The sequence below is a fragment of the Lepus europaeus genome, chromosome 18, assembly GCF_033115175.1.
Source record: "Lepus europaeus isolate LE1 chromosome 18, mLepTim1.pri, whole genome shotgun sequence".
NCBI lineage: Eukaryota > Metazoa > Chordata > Mammalia > Lagomorpha > Leporidae > Lepus > Lepus europaeus.
The window spans coordinates 76,402,050-76,426,037 of NC_084844.1; the positions used below are offsets into that span (position 1 = coordinate 76,402,050).

The 23,988-nt window shown below is 40.3% G+C and overlaps 1 protein-coding gene and 1 pseudogene across 4 annotated transcripts in view; both read right to left on the minus strand.

The window, feature by feature from the left end:
- The window catches only part of LOC133747049 (adenomatous polyposis coli protein 2-like), an 834,579-nt pseudogene that overhangs the window by 738,317 nt on the left and 72,274 nt on the right, over positions 1 to 23,988 (minus strand).
- LOC133747333 (zinc finger protein ZFP2-like) overlaps positions 21,006 to 23,988 on the minus strand; it is a 48,571-nt gene continuing 45,588 nt past the window's right edge. For all 4 annotated transcript variants that reach the window (XM_062175732.1, XM_062175729.1, XM_062175731.1 and 1 more), the window contains one exon: positions 21,006 to 23,439. In XM_062175732.1, the coding sequence (XP_062031716.1) occupies positions 21,551 to 23,439 (1,889 nt within the window). In that variant the 3' untranslated portion in view covers positions 21,006 to 21,550. The remainder of the gene's footprint in view (positions 23,440 to 23,988) is intronic.

Consider the following 23,988-nt stretch of genomic DNA (forward strand, 5'->3'; position numbering starts at 1 on the left):
CTTAAATGGGGACTATATTCCATTCATAGACTAATTCAGACAAAAGTGATAATCTTACAATATTGGGTATCCTTGTCCAATTATTTGCCCTTTCTGCATCTTGGTTGTTTTATAATTTCATGGTACAGCCCATATACAGCCTTTCCATGTGTAAAGTAAAATTGTTTCTTTGTACAGGTGTATCCATTTAGTGTGTAGAAAATTCAAAGGACTCTATCAAAAAAATTAGAACTTATAAATAAGTTCAGTAAACTTGTAGGATACAAAATCAACACACAAAAGTCATTTGTATTTCTATACATTGAAAACAAACTGAAAAGTAAATTAAGAAAATCCATTCACAGTAGCATCAAAAGTATAAAACGGGGATTGATGCTGTGGTACAGCAGGTCAAGCCAACACTTGCAATGCCAGCATCACATAAAGAATTGCCTGATGCTGTCCTGGATGTACTGCTTTCTAAAAAAAATGTATTTGAAAGCATCAGTTAGACAGAGAGAAGACTCTTTCATTCACTGGTTCACTCCCCAAATGGCCAAAACAGCCAGCTCTATGCCAGGCTGAAGCCAAGGCCAGGAGCTTCCTCCAGGTCTCCCATGTGGGCACAGGAGCCCAAGGACTTGGGTCATCTTCTGCTGCTTTTCCAAGCATATCAACAGGGAGCTGAATTGGAAGTGGAGTAGCTGAGACTCAAGCTGACACCCATACTGCATGTGGCTATGATAGGTATTAGCTTCATCCCTGCCACCATAATGGTGGTCCCTACTCTGCTTCTGATCCAGCTCCCTGCTAATGTGACTGGAAGGCAGCAGATAATGGCATTATTCTTATGATTCTTGTTCCCCACTGGCAACTGTACCAGGGGCTTCTGGGGAAAGCTCCAACTGGCTTTGAGAGAACAAGGGGAGTCCCTAGACCTCATTCTTTGGAATCTAATACATACAATAAAGCCATGCAGTATTTCCAATTTTGTTCTCTGTCATTGAACCACAACTAGACGTTACCCTAATCAGCTAGGATAAGGCTTAGAGGGCTTTTGGATGGAATGTGAGTTGCCAATATTTTACCAAAGATTAATTCTCACACAGTGTACTCACCCAAACCAAACCCTCCTTGCAGAGGGATTGGGATTAGAGTCTTAGATTCTTGTCTCACACCAACCAGAACTGGAACCAATGACCTAAGTGAGGTTCAACTTGCAGGAGCCCAAGCAAATGGCACAGAAACAGGATTTCCAGTGTGCACTGAGTTCAATGTACCCAGTCTTGGAGCTCCAGGACTTCAAAAGTACTGTTTCCCTGTACCAACAAAGTGTTTACAGGGGCTGATGTCACAGTAAGGACAAGAGCTAAGGCGTCCATGCAAATGGACTCAGCAGCTAAGGAGGGTAGCCCTGAAATCCCAGCTTCGGGGTCAGCTCACCAAGAGCAACCTGGTGGACACAAGCAGTGCACGCCTCTCCCCAGTAACATGTGAGGACTAGACGCCCACTCCTGGCTGCCATTTGTTGCCAGTCAAAATCAGGCCTAAGCAGGTCAGCCCTGAACAGCCAATTCACCGAGAAAAGAGTTGATGCAACTAGACAGCTTTATTTAAGCCAGCATTCTTGGAGTAAGAGCAGACCTCTTTGATCCCAAACGCTCTCTATCCCAAGAATGCTGGCTTCTTCAAGAAACCTGTTTCCCTTCACTGACTCATTACTGGTGAATGGCCTGTCTAGTGGTGAGCAGCCTGGACCTACTTTGACCCCTAAAAAACACTCTGGAACTCAGATGTGAAGTGTGCACATCCCAAGCATTCACTTAACTACTAGGCTGAATGCCCACTCCTCTTGTTAGTATGTCTTGGATAGCTTTTATTGTTTTCCCTTTGTACTATCACACCACCTGAAATATTTTTTCAATTACAGTATAAATATATCTGCTGCCCTTACCTGAGGAAGAGAGGGTTCATTTGATTCAAACAGTGAGAATAACAACAGAAAAAGCTTCTTGGAGGATGTGGGACTTCAGTGAATCATGTGGGAAGTGAAGCCTTTGGTTTGGGAAGCGGAGGTAGGCAGCTGAGGCACCTCAACTTGAACTGACCTAACTGCACTTACTGAAGTAAGCTGAGGGATGACTGGTGGTCCCTGGAATTACGTATAGCATAACGCAGAAAAATTAACATAGGGATTTGTTCATACTTAGGGATAAAAAATAAATATCTCTACTACTATCACAACAAAATCACTTAAAACACAAATAAATGTACAGGATTCGCTGACATATGAGTGCTGCCATTATCATTTTCAAGAAATCATCATTTTACATTTTGTGAGTCCAGAAAATCTTCACCATTAAAACAATAGTATGAATAAAATCCCGAATAGCCCGCATGAGTCCCCAGATGCCCCCACACACGAGGCGATCTCGGGGATTAGAGCAGCGGTTTGTCCCCCAGCCCCTCCCCATCTGACACAGGAACCCCTCAACAACAAGCTCTCCAGGTTCCTCACTGCATCTACACTTCTCAAGTCTGGGCACTCGGGCTGCTCCTGTCCACTGTCCTCTCAGAACTGCACCACGTGTGAGCCCGGTGATGGAGCGGCTGAGTAAACGGCTGAGCCACCTGGGCCGCACAGGTTCCTGGAGCCTCGAGCTGAAATCAGTGCTCAGCTGGAGCAAGCGTGGACTCTTGAGCGGACGTCTGTGTTCTCCTTTCCAACTGTTGAAGGACTCGGGAGCGGACCCTGAATCCGCACCCTGCTGTGCACCCAAGGTGAGCACAGCAACAGCCAGGCCCTCCAGCCCTGCACCCTGCCTGTGGGAAGCCAAGGAGCATCTGGGACTGGCTTTTGAGCGAGCTCATTCCAGTGCCCGCAGAGCTGCTGACTGCGCCTGGCTCCAGGGAGCAGCTGCCGGCCTGGGATGGACCCGGAGCGCCACCTGGACGCCCAGCGGGTGGCAACGGCTCACTTAATCCATAAGAGGCCTGTCAACGAAGGGCGGGTCTTCTGGGGCGGCAGCCAATCCCAGCAGAGAGAGAAACTCGGGCACTGTGACACTCGCAGGGGGAGGTGCCGTGTGCCAGGCCCAGGAGTGCATGAGCAGGGTGGGAGGCCTGGATTGGTGCACATGCGTCTCACTTCTGCATGGCTTTACCTGTGATGCCACAGCGCCAGCACTGGAAATACCGTTAATTTGCATTGAAATGCCGTGGGGGCTGGCGCTGTGGCACAGTGGGTTAACGCCCTGGCTTGAAGCACCCTCATCCCATATGGGTGCCGATTTGAGACCCGGTTGCTCCACTTCCCATCTGTGGCCTGGGAAGGAAGTAGAAGTTGGCCCAAGACCTTGAGCCCCTGCACCCACATGGGAGACCCAGAGGAAGCTCCTGGCCCCTGGCTTCAGATCGGCACAGCTCCAGCCATTGTAGCCATTTGGAAAGCCAACCATCAGATGGAAGACCTGTCTCTCTATGCCTCTCCTCTCTCTGTTAACTCTTTCAAATAAATAAATCTTAAAAACAAAAAAGAGAAATGCTGTGAAATCTCAAATAATGAGAATGATGTCAAACATATGGGAATTTCAAGGGTGAGAGTGTGAAGGTAGAAGGTTGTTATCCTTGTCCTGATATGGCTATAACTATGGTTTTAACTACCATTTTTCTATTGCTTGCTGGAATTTCTATGTAATTATTTCATTAATATGTCTTTTTCAAAAAAAGATTTATTTATTTGAAAGGCAGAGTTACAGAGAGGCAGAAGCACAGAGAGAGAGAGAGAGAGAGAGAGAGAGAGAGTTCCCCCATCTGCTGGTTCACTCCCCAAATGGCCACAGTGGGCAGAGCTGTGCTGATCCAAAGCCAGGGGCCAGGAGCCTCCTCTAAGCACTCACACCCAGGTGAAGGGGTCCAAGCACTTGGACCATATTCTACTCTTTCCCTAGGCCATCAGCAGAGATCTGGATCAGAAGTAGAACAGCAGGGACTCAAAACAGTGACCATGCAGAATACCAGAACTGCAGGTGTTGACTTTACTAAGCCACAGCACTGGCCCCATTAATATGTCTTAACAATGATTTTTCCTCTCAGACTTTCCTCTATTGTTTCAGTTAACTGCATGCCTTTTCTTTACATTCAAATTCTCTCAGCTGTCAAAGCTTATTCATCTTAATTCTGTTGTTCCTATTTCCCTCCCTTTTATTCTGTCCCTAGGCTAATTGAGGTCATGATTCTCCATTCCTTCTGTGTGGTGTCACAGTAGCCTTTAAGTGTTCTTTTTCTCTTCTGATTTCTAAAGAAAGAAATTATGCATTCCCCCAGTTTAGATATTTCAATAATTCATTCTAAAACAAAGGTTAAATGTTCTTAATTTGACAAGAATTTTTGGGGCCAGCGCTGTGGCGTAGTGGGTAGAGCCACCACCTGCAGTGCTGGCATCTCATATGGATGCTGGTTGGAGTCACGGCTGATCCACTTCCTTTCCAGATCTCTGCTATAGCCTGGGAAAGCAGTAGAAGATGGCCCAAGTCCTGGGCCCCTGCACCCATGTGGGAGACCTGGAAGAAGCTCCTGGCTCATGGCTTTGGGTCAGCGCAACTCTGGCCATTGCAGCCAACTGGGGAGTGAACCAGTGGATGGAAGACCCCTCTCTCTTCTCTACCTCTGTCTGTGTAACTCTGCTTTCAAATAAATAAATATATCTTTAAAAAAGATTTTTTTCTAATTTTAGATTTGTTCTACTTCATTGCCACTTCAGGATGTGTGTAAGTGCATATCCAGTTTTTCTATTTTGGATTTTTGGGATTTTGTATTAGCTCTGCTGTCTATTCATTTTTTATTTTTATTTTTTTTTTATTAAACTTTTATTTAATGAATATAAATTTCCAAAGTATAGCTTGTGGGTTACAATGGCTTCCCCCCTCCCACAACCTCCCTCCCGCCCGCAACCCTCCCCCCTCCCGCTCCCTTTCCTCTTCCATTCATGTAAAGATTCATTTTCAATTCTCTTTGTATACAGAAGATCAATTTAGTATATATTAGGTAAAGGTTTCAACATTTTGCCCATATAGCAACATCGAGTGAAAAAACTACCATTGGATTACTAATTATAGCATTAAATAGCAATGTACAGCACATTAAAGACAGAGATCCTACATAATTTTTTTTTCAAAATAATTAATTTTCTATGCCATTTCCATTTTAACACCAGGTTGTTTTTTTTTTTTCATTTCCAATTCTCTTTATATACAGAAGATCACTTCAGTATATAATTAGCAAAGACCTCATCAGTCTGCGCCCACACAGAAACGCAAAGTATAAAAATACTGTTTCAGTACCAGTCATAGCATCACTTGGCTTTAGACGACACATTAGGGACAGATCCCGCATGGGGTGTAAGTACACAGTGACTCCTGTTGCTGACTTAACAATTTGACACTCCTGTTCATGGCGTCAGTAATCTCCCTAGGCTCTAGTCATGAGTTGCCAGGGCTATGGAAGCCTTTAGAGTTCGCTGACTTTGGTCTTATTCCGATAGGGTCATAGTCAAAGTGGAGGTTCTCTCCTCCCTTCGGAGAAGGGTATCTCCTTCTTTGATGGCCCCGTTCTTTCCACTGGGATCTCACTCACAGAGATCATTCATTTAGGTTTTTTTTTTTTTTTCCCATGATATCTTGGCTTTCCATGCCTGCTATACTCTCATGGGCTCTTCAGCCAGATCTGAATGCCTTGAGGGCTGATTCTAGGCCGGAGTGTTGTTTAGGACATCTGTCTATTCATTTTTCTTGTGTATTGGTGATATCTTCTCCTTAGTTGTATTAAGAGAGAGAGCAATAGCCCTCATGTCTTTTTAGGCAAGTAAGACATATTAAAAACAGAGCATTCAGTATACATTCATAGTATTTTGACTTGTTCAATTGATTTTCCTGACCTCCCTTGGATATTCTTGGTCTCTGCTGTACAACTTTCTATACTCATTAATTCTTTGATACTCCCAAACCTGGAAAATGAATGATTCAGCACCTGTGTTCCTGTATTTGCTGGGACTCAGGGTAAGTAAGAAGCAAAGTGGAGGTGTTCAGGAATCTGAAGTTACATGCTACATAGCAAAGCAAATCATTTCTTATACAAAGTGACTGGGAAATCCAGAATCTTTTGCACACTATATTGGATCCTGTATTACCATGAACTATTAAGTAAGATTTTAATGTATTTATTTTCTGTGTGTGTGTTTGTATTTCTAAATAAACTCTGCTGGGCTACTTAACATTAGCATGTATTGCAAAATTCTTTCATCAGTTTTTACTTTTAAAAAGTTTCTGTTTCAGTTTTATGGGAGAAAGTATAAGTTTTCTGCTATGTAAATGAAAATTCATTCATTAATTAAAGTTAAAAATATTTGTTGGAAATTGGTGGAATACTATTAATTCTCATGTGATTTACATGAAACTAAATACACATTCTCTATTTTGTTTTGCTTAAAATTTCTGCATGTGTGGGCTTCTTTTTTCCTTATTGTCCCAAATCCCTTTGTGTATTGGGATGGAAAATGGGTTTTACACTGGACAAAACATGTTATTTTGGCAAAGAAGTACTTAGCTTTCCTGCTTCAAGTATTCAAATATTACATTAGAAATCAGTGTATTTGTTTACCATACAAATGTCCTTCATACAATTTTGTAATATTCTGGGATGGGAGAGGGAGCAGGAAATAGGAGGGTTATGGGTGGGAGGGAAATTATGGGGGGGGGGGCACTGTAATCCAAAGGCTGTACTTTGGAAATTTATATTTATTAAATAAAAGTTCAACAATTTTGTAATCTTCATCTTCCTTTTCATTTATTCCTTTGTAAAAAAGATTTATTTTACTTGAAATTCAGAGTTACACACAGAGAGAAGGAGAGAGAGAGCCATCTTCCAACTGCTGGTTCACTCCCCATTTGGCCACAGTGGCTGTGTGCCTATCCAAAGCCAGGAGCCAGCAGCTTCTTTTTGGTCTCCTACACAGGTGCAGGAGCCCAAGGGCCTGGGCCATCTTCTACTGCTGGATAGTAATTTGAGTAGCCAGGAATTGAACTGGCACCCATGTGGGATGTCGGCACTGCAAGCCACAGCTTTACTTGCTACGCCCCAGCATAGGCCCCTTTATTCTTATGACTATTGCTATGCTATTGGAATTTATAATTGATAATGCTGAACAATTTAAACTGTCTTATTTACAATTTATAGGACTGGATATGGCAGTTTTACTTGAAGTAAGGTATGTAGCCTGCTTATTGTATGATTTTTGGAAAAGCATGTATTTATATATAATAGCAGATCTGTTAATCATTTAAAAGTGAATTAGGATTACTTAGATGTAAAGAATGCAATACATGCTAATGAGTTAGGAGTCATAGACATTTAGAATTGGAAGGATTTTAGAACCTTTTCAAAACTGCAGATTTCATGAAAAACTAGTAATTTTTTTCATTTGACATGCAGTTATAGACAGTGAGAGAGACAGAAAGGTCTTCCTGCCATTGGTTCACTCCCCAAATGGCCGCCACAGTTGGAGTTGCACCCATCAGAAGCCAGGAGTCAGGTGCTTTCTCCTGGCCTCCCATGCAGGTGCAGGGCCCAAGCAGTTGGGCCATCCTCCACTGCCTTCCTGGGCCATAGCAGTGAGCTGGACAGAAAGAGGGCAACCAGGACTAGAACCCAGTGCCCATATGGGATACCAGCACCACAGGTGGAGAATTAACCAAGTGAGCCACGGTGTTGGCCCCCGATAAATTTATTCTTAACAAAATATCAAAATATCTTATTCAGTATAAAGTTAGTATTGAAAAAGAGACTACCTTGTTGAACACAGAAATTTGAGATTATATTTCTCGGTATTAATTTGCATCTTAAGGCTTATTGCCTAGTTTATTTCAATATTTCAATCTAATATTACTAACAATGTCTTGTACTTAGTGGTTCACTGTGTGCAAGACAATATTCTTTTGATTTTTTAAAAGATTTATTTATTTATTTGGAAGTCAGAGTTACACAGATAATGAACAAGAGGAAGAGAGAGAGAGAGAGAGAGAGGGGTCCTCCATGTGCTGGTTCACTCCCCAGATGGCCTAAAAGGTCAGAGATATGCCAATCTGAAGCCTGGAGCCAGGACCTCTTCGGGGTCTCCCATGCAGATTCAGGGGCCCAAGGACTTGGGCCAACTTCTACTGCTCTCCCAGGCTATAGCAGAGAGCTGGATGGAAAGTGGAGCAGCCGGAACTTGAACCAGCCTCCATATGGGATGCCCACACTGCATACAGTGGCTTTACCGGTGACACCACAGTGCTGGCCTCAAGACAACGCTCTAAAATGATGTATTAATTAGTCCCAAATATTGAAAAGTGGCATGGTACACATTTGAATGTGTTGTTTTGTACTAGTTGTAGAAAGAGTTTAAAGCATATTTATATTTAAAAATGTAAGCTTTGATCTAAAGCTTTACTTTCCCTTAAGGTGCCTGTTTGGAAACAGTGATCATTGAAGTCGATCTTGAGTACAACTGATCTTACCCAAACCTCCTTTATCACATGAGGATGCTCAATGCCAAGGCCCAGAGAAGTAAAGTGAATTGATCAAGGTCACATAGGTAAGTTGTAGCAGGGATAATTCTGTATTAGAATTAGGTATCCTGCCCATCAACAGTAGACTGGATAAAGAAATTATGGGACATGTACTCCATAGAATACTATACAGCAGTAAGGAACAATGAAACCCAGTCATTTGAAACAAGATGGAGGGATCTGGAAAACATCATGCTGAGTGAATTAAGCCAGTCCCAAAGAGACAAACATCATTTGTTTTCCCTGATCGGCGACAACTAACTGAGCACCAAAGGGGAAACCTGCTGAAATGAAATGGACACTATAAGAAACAATGACCTGATCAGCTTAGGTCCTGACTCTAGATATACAATGTAATACTTTATCCTTATACTTTGCGTTTCTGTGTGGGCACAAACTGATGAGCTCTTTACTAATGATATACTGAAGTGATCTTCTGTATATAAAGAGAATTGGAAATGAAAAAAAAAAAACAACTTGGTGTTGAAGGGGAAATGGCATAGAAAGTTAATTAATTCGAAAAAAAAATCATGTGGGTTCTCTGTCTTTAATGTGCTGTACATTGCTATTTGATGCTATAATTAGTAATCCAATGGTAGTCTTTTCACTTTGTATTGCTATATGGGCAAAATGTTGAAAACCTTACCTAATATATACTAAGCTGATCTTCTGTATACAAAGAGAATTGAAAATGAATCCTTACATGAATGGAAGGGGAGAGGGAGCGGGAGAGGGGAGGGTTGCGGGCGGGAGGGTAGTTACGGGAGGGGGGAAGCCATTGTAACCCATAAGCTGTACTTTGGAAATTTATATTCATTAAATAAAAGTTTAATTAAAAAAAAAAGAATTAGGTATCCTGATACATAGGCCACTGTTCTGTCAATTTAGTACTCCTTCTGGAGTTAAAGATTATAAGTTGTGGAAAATTAAGTTTGGAAATTTAGTGGTTGCTCTGTTGTTATGGTGAGAAATTTCTGTGTATACTTATGAGTTGCTTAAATGTTATTCAATATATTTTTCTAGTATGTTTGCTATTTGAAATGTATAATAGCTTCATCTATTTGCCAAAAGAATTTTTTAAAGATTTATTTATATTATTTGAAAGTCAGAATTACAGAGAGAAGGAGAGGCAGAGAGAGTGGTCTTCTATTCACTGGTTCACTCCACAGTTGGCCTCCATGGCTGGAGCTGTGCCAACCAGAAGCCAGGAGTCAGGAGCCTCTTCCTGGTCTCCTATGCAGGTGCAGGGGCCCAAGGACTTGGACCATTTTATAGTGCTTTCCCAGGCCATAGCAGAGAGTTGGATAGGAAGTGGAGCAGTCAGGTCTTGAACTGATGCCCCTATGGAATACCAGCACTGCAGCTGGCAGCCTCACCCACTATGCCACAGTACCAGCCCTTGCCAAAAGAATTTATAGAAGCTATTACATATATACACTTAACAATTATTTAGTTACTTGACATGAACTATCCCTGCATGTTTGAAAATCTTGAGTGGTATCATTTGGGTTTTAAGAATGCTATACTTTAGGTCTCTTAATATTTTTAGTGATGATGTTTTAAAGGCCCTTTCTGTTTTATGAAAAATGATAAGGATTTTGTTTTTCAATGGCCATAGTATTACCACTTAAAGCAATAGATTAAATAACACTTTTAAACAAAGTCATTTAATACTGAATTCTAGTACATTGGTATACTTTAAAGTGAGAAACCGGATTTCTTTTAGATATTCTAAATAAGAAATAATCAAAATTGAAGAAATCTACAGGTTTTAATCACTTGTTTTAAATATTGGACATAATGGTCCAATTTAGAGTTTTAATTTAATTAGCTTTTAAAAGATTCAATATGGTTTATAGAAACAAATCAAAGAACATAATTATATACTCAACCTCCCTCCCTTCTTTTTCCTTCTTTGTCATTTTTTTAGCTTATGAAATGACATTTTAAGTATACATTACATTAAAAAGGGTTGTTGAATCAAGGGACTAGTTTAACAGGCAAAAAGCAAAATGATCCTAATTTAGAGGGACTACAATGGCTCTAAACAATATTTGAATATCAAATCTAAACAATATTTGAAGAAATTGGTAAAATAAATATTTTTAATTTCTCCTACTAAAATGCTCAGAGTCTTTCATTATTTATCAAATATTAGTGCAAAGATATGGATTTAAATGATCCCAAAAAGTGATCAATTTTTGTGTAATAAAGTCCAATTTTTGTCAAGGCTTTTTGACAGTCTCACAGAAAACTTATGTTTGTGAATGGGAAGAATAACATCAAAATGTCCATACTACCAAAAGCAATTTACAGATTCAATGCAATCCCAATCAACATACCAACAATATTCTTCTCAGAGCTAGAAAAAATGATGCTAAAATTCATATAGAAACATGAGAGATGCTTAACGTCTAAAGCAATATTATAAAACAAAAAAAGCTGGAGACATCATACCATATTTTAAGACATATTACAGGGGTCAGCACTATGACAAAGCAGGTAAAGTCACCGTCTGCAGTGCCACCATCTCATGTGGATGCCAGTATGTTTTCTAGCTGCTCCACTTCTTATACCCCTCTCTGTTATAGCCTGAGAAAAAAGTAGAAAATGGCCAAAGTCTTTGGGCCCCTGAACCTGCGTAGAGACCTGGAAGAAGCTCCTAACACTTGGATTCAGATCAACACAGCTCCGGCCATTGTGGCCATTTGGGGAGTAAACCAGTGGGTGGAAGACCTCTCTCTCTCTGCCTCTACTTCTCTGTAACTCTGCCTTTCAAATAAATAAATAAACTGCAAAAAACAAAAAGAAGAAGTGTTAGCACTGACATAATAACAGACACATAGTTCAATGGAAAAGAATAGGTAGCACAGAAATAAACCCAAATTTCTACCGGCAACTCATATTTAACAAAGGAACTAAAATGAACTGGAGAAAGAAGAATCTCTTTCACAAGTGGTGCAGAGGAACCTGATTACCCATATGTAGAAGCCTGAAAATAGACTCCAACATCTCTTACACTATGTGAAAGTGAACTCACAGTGAACTAAAAATCTAATCATAAGACCAAAACCTAAGTAAACATAGGGAAACTCTAAATATTGTCAACAGACAATAGTTTTGGGTAAGATTCCAATAGCAATAGTAACAAAAATAAAAACAGACATTTGAGTATATCAAACTAAGATACTTCTACAAAACAAAGTAAACATCAGAGTGTAGATACAATGAACAGAATGGCAGAAAAAATTTAAACTCTGAATGTTTACAGATTTCCAGAACTTATATATATATATATTGGAAAAACTGCAAAAACTACAGTGAAGAAACAGGCAAGGATCTGAATAGACATTTCTCAGAAGAAATGTAAATGGTCAAAACATGTGACTATGCCCAATGTCACTGGCCATTATGTAAATATAAATCAGAACACAATATCAGTCTCCAACATCTGTGGGAGAATACAACGCTCAGGTTTTTGTGTGTGCAGCAAGTGGGTTTAGAGGACCCTGTTCGCCTCTGGAGAGCAGAGTCTACAGGGAGATAAAGAAACCTTACTGCTTTCCTAATGGGCTTATTAAGTTCTCAACCAGTGCCTGTTAGTCTTGCCACAAACTTTCTAGTCTCACTACTTTCCTTCTTCTTCCTCTTCTCTGTGACTTGTTAAATAGTATACATTTTATATACTATGGATACTTTTGATTTATTTTATTCCTTCGGTCTCTTATGAAGTTCCCCCACAAAATCACAGCCCTCAAAATATTCATTCATTTATGCAGTCTGCAGATTTCATGAGCTACTGAATTCCAAGTAGTATGTTAAAGGCAAGATCTAGGCCTAACAGAAAAGTGGCCTGAATTCTGTGCCTAGAAGAGGATTTGGGACATAGTAGAATTTCAGGGAAGTGCTATGAGAATGACATGCACTCAGTAAATGAGGAATCTAAAGCATACACTGCGTTTAAGCAACACAGCAGCTGCTACTGACCATGGGTAGAGCAATTGAGAGGAATAATGGGAACAAAAATAAGACATCAATAAGTTGAATAATAACAGAGAGAAAACAAAATGAGATAGATGCCAACATTACTGACCTATTTTTGAGGAATTAAATTGATAGAGAGGCTGGCATTGTGGCTAAGTGGGGTAAGCTGCAATCTGTGAGGCCAGCATATCATGTGAGTTTCAATTTGAGTTTAGGATTCTCCACTTCCAATTTAGCTCACTGCTAAAGCACCTGGGAAACCAGTAGAAGATGGATGAAGGACTTGGGTCCCTGCCACTCATGTGGGAGACTTAGATGAAGCTCTTGACTTCAGCATGCCCCAGGCTCAACTATTAAAACTCTCTGGGGTGTGAGCCAGCAGACGAAAGCTATCTCTGTCTATGCCCCCCTCTCTCTAAATCCACCTTTCAAATAGACAAATATTTAATAAACAAAATAACTGATTTCAAAATACACAAAAACATGAACAATATTATATCATCTTTATGCCAAAATGATAAAAAATAACAAATGCTAGAGAGCATATGGGAAAAGAAAACCTTCATATATGGTCAGTGAAAACACAAATTAGTACAGTTGTTATGGAGAACAGCATGGTCACTCCTTAAAAAAGATAAAAATTTGGGCCAGCGCTGTGGTGCAGTGGGTTAAAGCCCTGGCCTGAAGGGCCAGCATCCCATTTGGGTGCCAGTTCTAGTTCCAGCTGCTCTTCTTCCAATCCAGCTCTCTGCTATGTCCTGGGATAGCAGAAGAAGATGGCCCAAGTCCTTGGGCCCATGCACCCATGTGGGAGATCCGGAGGAAGCTCCTGTCTCCAGGCTTCAGAATGGAACAGCTCCGGCCTTTGTAGTCATCTGTAGAGTGAACCAGCTAATGGAGGACCTCTCTGTGTCTCTACCTCTATCTGTAACTCTTTCAAATAAATAACAAAAATTTAAAATAAAGATAAAAATTGACATACCATTTGACAGTTATCTTGCTCTTGGCTATATATAAGAAGGAAATTTTATTCAAAGGAAATGAGAAGAGCATATCAAAGATACAGCAATTTTCCCATAACACAGTTCACTGCAGCCATGATTTGAAACCAATCTAGCTGTCCATCAATGAAAAAAAATGGACAGGGGAACATCATTTAGATACAAAAAAGAACAAAATATTATTAAATTAATTGAAATAAGCCAGAAACAGGAACACAAATGTCACATAGTCCTTGTCACATGTGGAAGTGAAAGAAAATAATGGATCTGAACACAGAACTGTGATTATTAGAGGCTGAGAAGGGAAGCAGCTAGAGATAGAATGGGATTGGATAATAGGTAACAAAATACAAAGAAGCAGAAGGAACTTCTGGTGTTCCATAATATAATGAGATGACTACATTCAACCGTATTAGGTTCTGTGTAAAGAACTGGAAGAGAGGAGCTGGTAGTCTCAAATCATGGAGAAGAATCAAACTGTAGTTGCTTGGGGGCCAGCATTGTGGCACAGTGGGCTAACACCCTGGCCTGAAGCACCAGCATCCCACGTGGGCACCAGTTCTAGTCCTGGCAGCTCCTCTTCCAATCCAACTCTCTGCTATGGCCTGGGAAAGCAGTAGAAGATGGCCCAAGTCCTTGGGTCCCTGAACCCAAGTAGGAGACCTGGAAGAAGCTCCTGGTTCCTGGCATCAGATTGGCACAGCTCCAGCCATTGCAGCCATCTGGGGGAGTGAACCAGCAGAGGAAGACCTCTCTCTCTCTCTGCTGCTACTTCTCTCTGTAACTCTGTCTTTCAAATAAATAAATCTTTAAAAAAATTGATAAAACTGTAGTTGCTTAGCTTGATCAGTATCTACTGTGTAAATGTGTGCAGATACTGCACTACACCCTGTAATAATGTCTGACTAGTACACACTGATCACAAATTATTTAAATAAAATTTTAAAAACCAGAAGCATTTCTTTATATTAACAATGAACTATTTGAAAATGAAATTAGAAAAACATTTCCATGCATAACAGCATAAGAACCAGGATCCAATGTCTTCAGTGTTATCAGTGATGAATCAGATTCACAGCCCTCAGCACTCAGCTTTTGCCATAGACCTTACCATGGCAATTGTGGGCATGTAATAGTAAACCAATGGACAGGAACACTTTGTCTCTAAATCTGTTAAATAAATAAACAAGGGATTCATCAAAGAAAAAGAGATACCAATTTGGATGCCAGGTCACAAAAACACATGCACTTGAGCTATCCTCCACTTTGTGATGCTAACAATTCTTTCAGACGTCACATTTTCAGAGACTTTTCTGTAATCTTGCTAAGCTTCCTGGAAATCTGCCTTACAGCAAAGGGTTTCCCAATTCCATTACACTCATGATTTTTCTTTTGTGTGAATTATTAGTTTACCATCTAGAGATTATTTATGGTACAAAACTTTTCTATGCATGCATGTTTTCTCATTTGTGAGTCTGTTCATGGGAATTGAAGACTGATTTATAGCAGAAATACTTTTTCCAAAGTCATTGCATGGAATTTTGTTCCTTATGAATCCTCTGAAGTCTGTTGATGTCTAATTTCTGGCTAGAGGTTTTATCATATTTACAGCATGCAAAGAATATTACCTTTTGTGAATTCCATATCTATACAAGCCTGAAATAAAGAAAAGGTTTTTACACAATCATTATACTCCTAAGAAACCACCTGTGTCAATTCTCTGATGTACCATTGACTTCTGACAATATTTTCACACTAATAATATTTATAAGCTTTCTCAGTTACATGAGTCTGTTAGATAGGATGTGATTTCCAGCAAAAGGTTTTGTCACAATACTTACATGAATTTTGGGGAAAAGCTCTTCCACCTTCATTATATTGTTAAGGTCTCTCCCTTGTTCAAGCTCCATGATGGATTATGAGGCATTACTTATGTGAAATGACTTTCTCACATTTATTTCATTCATTAGATATATATGTTGTGCATTCTAAGGAGAGATTTGGGCAGAGCTTTCCAACACTCATTACATCCATTATGTTTCTCTCCCATGTGAATTCCCTGTTGTCTTATGAGGTATGGCTTGTAATTAAAGGGATTTTACTTTCAAAGGGGTTTTTCCCTATATGAATTTGATGATGTACAATAAGGGCTGAATTATGGTAAAAGGCTCTGAGTCATTACATTCATAAAATTTCTCCCCATGAGAATTCTTTTATGTTTGATGAGGTCTGATTTGTACCACAAAGGCTTATTCACATTTATTACATTCAGGCATTTCTCCCCTTGGTGAATTCTCTAATATTTCATGAGATATAACTTGTACAAAAAGGTCATATAGAAAATTCCCTGTGTGAATTCTCTGATATCTTATGAGTTATGAATTACAGCAAAAAGGCTTTCCACCTTCCTTACATCCATAAAACCTTCCTAAATTGAGCAACACAGATATAGGAAAACTAAACACACCCACAACCAGATGGAAATGATATCAGTAATAAAGACCCTCGCCACAAAGAAAATTCCAGGACTGGATGGCTTCACTGCTGAATTCTGACAGACATTTAAAGTAGAACTAACTATGGGTGGAGGCGGCAAGATGGCGGAATAGGCAGGAAGCACACTTAGTCCGGGGGCAGAGAAAGTTCAATATAAGTGGAGATACTGCAGGGTCAAGGAAGAGTAGGGGATGAAACAGCAGAGGAAACTCTTCCGGAACTAGTGATTCACAGTGGACCTGCGTGGAGAGCGTGGGAGCCCAAGTTCGGGACACCAGCGGCAGACTCAACGCACCAGCGCTGGAACGCGAGGTGAGCCGAACCTACATAGCCTGAGATACCAGCAGGCAAGCGGAAAGAGGAGGCTAGAGAGAACGAGGCTTGAAAATCCGTGGGGAAAAGTTCACCAGGCTAACTAGAAGAGAGAGAAAAAAAATTTAAAAAAGTGACTGATACGGACACAGGTTTCTCTCTCTCCGCTCACCTCTCAAGGGCGAGCAAGACAGAGCGGGCGCCATTTTGGACATACGTCATAAGCAGGGTGACCTCAGGTCTGCACCAGCCCTGAGCCTAGCAGAAAAACCTGACTCTGTGGGGAGGGGTGAAATAACAGGAGATTAGTATCTAACTTGGCAACCCAGTGGGAGACTGCAGGAGAATTGGAGCCCACACTGAGGGCAGCAGAGATTCCCTGTGTGGTCCTTGGGAAAGAGCTTCTGATCTCTGGCTCCTGTGGGCATATCATTTGCCTGCCAACTACCTCCAATTACGTTCAGCTGTGCGGAATTACTTCCCTTTTAAATCAAAAAAAGAAAGAGAGATTTACCACACCTAACCTGGGAGTGTCATCTTTGACACACCCTCAACCCTGAGGAACCAAACACAGCTCTCAGTCCACACTCATCTCAAGCCTCTAAGGCTCCACTGAAAGCAGACAGTCCACTTAATATAGAGCCATAGTGTAACAAGAAAAAACACCACAGTGAAGAAACCAAATATCTCCAACATGCCAAACAACAAACGCAAAAACCAAGCTAACAAGAACAAGGAAGAAACTATGACGCCCCCAAATGAAAAAGACACCCCAATTCAAGATTATGAAGATGATGAGATCAAAGAAATGCAAGAAGTGGATCTCAAAAAATTGATAAGAACATTAAGAAGTTCTCAAAAACAAATTCTTGAACTACAGAAATCCTTCATGGACAAGATAGAAAATCTCTCTCGTGAAAGTGAAATATTAAGGAGGAATCAAAATGAAATGAAACAACTAGTGGAACAAAAAACTCTGATAGTGACTAGAAATCATAATGAAATGAAGAGTTCAATAGATCAAATGACAAACACATTAGAGAGCCTTAAAAACAGAATGGGCGAAGCAGAAGAGAGAATATCAGACTTAGAAGACAGAGAACAGGAAAGGAAACAGGCAAACCAAAGAAAAGAAGAAGAAATTAGAAATCTAAAAAATATTGTTGGGAATCTACAGGATACTATTAAAAAACCCAACATTCGGGTTCTAGGAGTTCCTGAAGGCATGGAGAAGGAGAAAGGATTAGAAGGCATTTTCAGCGAGATACTAGCAGAAAATTTCCCAGGTTTGGAGAAGGACAGAGGCATCTTAGTACAGGAAGCTTATAGAACCCCTAATAAACATGACCAAAAAAGATCCTCACCACGACATGTTGTAATCAAACTCACCACAGTGAAACATAAAGAAAAGATCCTAAAAGGTGCAAGAGAGAAACGTCAGATCACTCTTAGAGGATCTCCAATTAGACTCACAGCAGACTTCTCATCAGAAACCCTACAAGCTAGAAGGGAATGGCGAGACATAGCCCAGGTACTAAGAGAGAAAAACTGCCAGCCCAGAATACTATATCCTGCAAAGCTCTCATTTGTGAATGAAGGTGAAATTAAGACTTTTCATAGCAAACAGAAACTGAAAGAATTTGTTGCCACTCATCCTGTCCTGCAAAAGATGCTTAAAGATGTCTTACACACAGAAACACAGAAACATGGTCACCAATATGAAAGAAGGTAAAGGAAGGAAACCTCACAGCAAAAGATCACAGGAAGCTCAATTTCTCTTTGACATAGAATTAAACTCTGATGCTCTGTTAAAGCAATGTGTTAAAGTAATCTATTATGTTCTCTTGATGTCTGTTAAATTCTAATTGTTCAAAAACAGCTGAATTTTTATTAAGAGCTATGGGTTATTTAAATATGTGCTTATTTTCAAAAATTTGAATAATCACCTTGTAACAATGATCAAATTTGGTCTATGTTATGTCATGATTTTAAGAAATCTTATTTCAACCAGATATTTTGGATTTTGAGCCTTCTTGGCATTCTTGACAGGCATTCAAAAAATCAAAGTTTCAAACAATCTGGTCTCTAAAATTTCCAGTAAATCCTGGACTTTGGTTTTTCCAGTTTGGGCCCAACTGAAAAAATCGAAGGACCTATGTCTCTCATCTTATAGAGACACCAACTAATCAGTCTATTTGGAGTATATTAGAAGGACTGTCAAGATGTGATGTGGTACCAGACTTTAAGTTTCTATAATGGAAAATGCTATTAATACAAATGTTTGAGAATTAAAAAGTCTAATGATCTTGTGTTACTAGACATGATAGTTATCTTAATGAGAAAGCCCCAGAGACTTAAAGGGTTAAATACTTGTAAAATTCTACAGGTGCTTTCAAAAATACTGTGAAGTAAGCAAGTGCCTCTTGTTGGTTGATGAGTTTATAATTTTAAACATGGCGACTTAAAGTCTTTTGTCATCCACAGTTATATATGATCTGCTGCTCATAAAACTAAGGCGTTGTTGGTTCTGAGTTTAGCTGTCCTCCTATAGGTTCCTATGGACTTTTTCCAGCCACCTTTATTGTATTCAGTACTTTGGGATGGCTCTGTAAACAGATGAAGCCAATAATGTGTTAACAGTACCAACTGAGAGAAAGTATGGTTAACTGAGGTTACTAAAAAGAAAAAGCAATTCAAATCAATTGGCAATCTACAAAAAGAGTTAAAGATTTTAAAAGCTATTATTAAAATTGCTATATTGGTCTATTATGCTATATTATATGTGTGTACATATTGTATGTCCACATGGGGAAATTTTATTAAGAGTTTTATTTTAAATGGCTTATAGATAAGATTGTCCATAATTTAAGCTGCTAAAATCAAAGATACATTTTAATTTGTGGGACCTGAATCTGTGTATCATATGTTTTAGACTTGTTGGTAGAAAGAAACTAAAAACATTTTAGATGGTTGTGCATAAGTTTACTGGCTAAACAAACTATACCATGTTAGATATTTAAGAGGTGTTTTCAAATACATGATTCTTAAAATTTATAGAAGGCATTGGACCTTCTGGTAAATGTTTTCTTAAGTTGTTATCTAATGGTTGAAACGGTTTGCTAAGTATTCATGTGATATTGCTATTGTCAGTAAGCGATCTAGGACTTGCTCCCTCATTTCTCTATTCTAAGCCCAACTTGTTCTTTCATTTCTCTAGTCTCTTCAAGGTAGGAAACTAATTCTATTATGAAGGAATCTGTAGGATGCACAATTTAATCTTTAGACCTTATAAAAGAGATGGCTAACATTTTTCTGCAATAGCATAGCCAAAATAAGAACTCAAATAATAATCTCATAGCTAGATTCACTTCGCCATCAGCGAAGTAAGCAGTAAGTAGAAAAAACCTCCCTTTCAGACCAAAGGGAAAGAAAGTTTTAAAGTGAGAATATAATTTTCCTCATGGGCATTGTCTACCTTAGAAAAACTACTACAGAACATGCCTGTGACTATAGACTTGTAGTTCAGGCCTCCGAGGATTAGAGATGGGAAACGGGCACTCCCTTGACTTGCATCCTCTGGTCTGCTTTAACACAAACCAGGAGGAAAAGAAAGCTAGGCATCAGAAGCAATGGGTGGCAGGCCTATTAATGGCTGATCTGTACAGTGATCTGCCCTCAAGGAGACCCAACAGGCCAGTCCACTGCAGTGGCTTTCAAAGTGGTAAGCCTGGGCTTCAGCAGAAGTCAGCTTGTGAAGAGCCCTGGCAGCTCTGCCAAGAGTTGGATCACTGGAAATGGACCTGCCCTGGAGTCGAAGGATGCCCAGGTCAGAGCCACAGATCTTATTGGCTCTAAGCTGAAAAGCCCTTCACTCAGCCCAACTTCCAAAGTGACCACTGCAGCTGAGGGGATGGTCAAGTAGGGTCAGCAACATTGCATGCAGAACTGTAAATTTCTTGTTAGAGATGCCCCCTGCCTTTACCTGGCCAGCTCTCCTCCCAGGCCAGCCAAGTAATGAAAGTCAACAGAGTGCCTTCCCCTAGGAGGTTCACACCTCCCTTAGGATATACCCCATGTGAAGAGATAGATAGGTCTGGGCCTCTGAATTTACAAGGCCTAAAGCCCACCAGATTATTATCAAGCCCCTTCTATCAGGTTCTATTTGCCTCTCAATCAGAAAACTTAATTGTAACTTAGACAGCACCTTTCTTAGCTCCTCTAATAATGACTCTGTCCTTTGTTCTAGGCCCTGTCTAGTGCACTTGGGCCTCATTCCTTTGTAATCATAACCTCTACTCTACCACCAATGGCTCTACTCCCAACCTGTGTGTACTGATGGTCCTCTTCCCCACTTAATGCTGTATAATTGTTCAAACCTGGTAAATGCCACTCTTAGGATCATTGGTTACTATCCTCACTCTGTCTTGTATGACCTTGTCTAAATATGATCAGAGTCGGCAAACTTGGAAGGCTTCCATAGCCTTGGCAACTCATGACGACAGCCTAGGATGGTTACTGGCGCCATAAACTAGAGTGTCAATTTGTTGGGTCAACAACAGGAGCCACTGTGCACTTGCTCCTCATGTGGGATCTCTGTCCTTAATGTGCTGTACATTGTGATTTAATGCTATAACTAGTACTCAAACAGTATGTTTCACTTTGTGTTTCTATGTGGGTGCAAACTGTTGAAATCTTTATACTGAATTGATCTTCTGTATATAAAGAGAATTGAAAATGAATCTTGATGCAAATGGAGGGGGAGAGGGAGCGGGAGAGGGGAGGGTTGCGGGTGGGAGGGAAGTTATGGGGGGGGGGAAGCCATTGTAATCCATAAGCTGTACACTGGAAATTTATATTCATTAAATAAAAGTTAAAAAAAAAAAAGAAGAACTAACTGCAATTCTTCTCAAGTTATTCAAAACAATTGAGAGAGAGGTGATTCTCCCAAATTCTTTCTATGAAGCCAGCATCACCTTCATTCCTAAACCTGAAAAAACTACAACAGAGAAAGTAATTATAGACCAATTTCCCTGGTGAACATACATGCAAAGTTCCGCAACAAAATTCTGGCCAACTGAATCTAACAATGCATCAGAAAGATCATCCACCCAGACCAAGTGGGATTTATCCTTGGTATGCAAGGATGGGACCAAAGGCTTTTCCACAGTCATTTCATTTATAAGCTTTCTCCATGGTGTGACTTCTCTGATGCATTTTGAGTTGTGACTTCTGGCCAAAGGTTTTTCCACAGTCATTGCATTCATAAGGCTTATCCCGTGTGTGAATTCTCTGATGCATTTTGAGGTGTGGCTTCTGGCCAAAGGTTTTTCCACAGTCATTGCATTCATAAGGTTTCTCCCCTGTGTGAATTCTCTGATGATTTATGAGGTATGACTTCTGGCCAAAGGTTTTCCCACAGTCACTGCATTCATAAGGTTTCTCCCCTGTGTGAATTCTCTGATGCGTTTTGAGGTTTGACTTCTGGCCAAAGATTTTCCCACAGTCACTGCATTCATAAGGTTTCTCCCCTGTGTGAATTCTCTGATGCTTTGTGAGTGCTGATTTCTGGCTAAAGGCATTTCCACAGTCATTGCATTCATAAGGTTTCTCCCCTGTGTGAATTCTCTGATGCGTTCTGAGGTTTGACTTCTGGCCAAAGGTTTTCCCACAGTCACTGCATTCATAAGGTTTCTCCCCTGTGTGACTTCTCTGATGCTTTCTGAGGTGTGACTTCCGGCCAAAGGCTTTTCCACAGTCATTGCACTCATAAGGCCTCTCCCCTGTGTGACTTCTCTGATGCTTTCTGAGGTGTGACAACTGGCCAAAGGCTTTTCCACAGTCATTGCACTCATAAGGCCTCTCCCCTGTGTGACTTCTCTGATGATTTATGAGGATTGACTTCCGGCCAAAGGCTTTTCCACAGTCATTGCATTCATAAGGCTTCTCCCCTGTGTGACTTCTCTGATGAGTTTTGAGTTGTGACTTCTGGCCAAAGGCTTTTCCACAGTCATTGCACTCATAAGGCTTATCCCCTGTGTGAATTCTCTGATGATTTATGAGGTGTGACTCCTGGCCAAAGGCTTTTCCACAGTCATTGCATTCATAAGGCTTCTCCCCTGTGTGACTTCTCTGATGAATTTTGAGTTGTGACTTCTGGCCAAAGGCTTTTCCACAGTCATTGCATTCATAAGGTTTCTCCCCTGTGTGAATTCTCTGATGATTTATGAGGTGTTTCTTCTGGCCAAAGAACTTCCCACAGTCATTACATTTATAAGATTTCAACCCTGTGTGAATTCTCTCATGTCTAATGAGAGCTGACTTCTGGTGAGTGGTTTCTCTACAATCATTACACACATGAGGGTTTTCCACTATATGAGTGCTGTGATGGAGGGGATGGCAGAATTTATTACTGAATGACTTCCCACAAGTTTTACATGCATACGATTTCTTCTCTATATTTGGTCTATGATTCATTCTAACATATGATTGGTAAATGACAGGTTCCACAGGCCCAATATATTTATAAACGTTCTCTCTTTTGGGACTTTGTTGATGTATACTGAGGTTAGACTTTTTATGGAAATCTTGTAGTATTTGAGTTGTCTTGCCAATAATGGCAGTTGGCTTATTACAGGTTTCTACCATAAAAAGCTTCTCAGATTCATAGAATATATTCTTCCTTTTGAAGACTTTCCCTTGTCCAATTTGTTCAAGTGCCTGCTCCATGGTCTGAATTTTGTGCTGTTCATTAAGAGGCTCACAGAACTGGAGAGTGTTCCCAGGTACCGTAGTAGCATCAAATTTCTCTCCAGCTTGTAGCTGATCAGGCCCACAATGGGGATACACATTCTGACATATACTACATTCTTCAGGTTTTATTCCTGAATAGTTTCTCTTTTTGATACTCAGTTTTGGAATATGGCTTATACTTAAATTAAGTGTTTTTCTGAATTCAACTCTCTTGGGAGTTAATGTGTTATTATTTTTCATAACATTCTGATTCAGATTTTTCTCCAGACTTTTCTGGTTGGTCTTAATCAGTTCATCCAGTTTCATGGCAACTGAAGTGAGAAAAAAAAATGTCACTAAATCAAATATAATTGCTTCTCCTAGCATACTCATGTAAAAGGAATGAAGTTACTTGTATTTAAGAGGGATAAGATGTTAGGAAAAGTTCTGCATTGGTGCCTCCTCACATAGGGCACCAAAAAGTTAGGAAAAGAGTTGTAGAATAGAGGAGACAGTGTATCAATTTACAGCCAGACAGAATTTATTCAGAGAAAATTAATCCACAGAGGTGGGTGACTAACTGGCTGTGTGTACAAGATGGAGCAGGTGGCAGAAGGCCCCAACTCCCAGGGGCTAGACCTTTATAAGGAGGGCTAAGGCTGGGCATGGGGGTAGGGGGCAGCAGTGGAGGGGAATTCCAGGAACTGGGTGGGGGGTCTTGGGAACCTGGAAAATAATGCAGGGTGGGGTATGAAGGCAATAGGCTGTGAGACCCAACTGAGTTTCAAGGGCAAGGAATACATTCCAAAGTTTATATCCTTTGAGCAATGAGGGAGAATGGCTCAGGCTCATATGCTCATTCCATCATAAAATTTTAACAA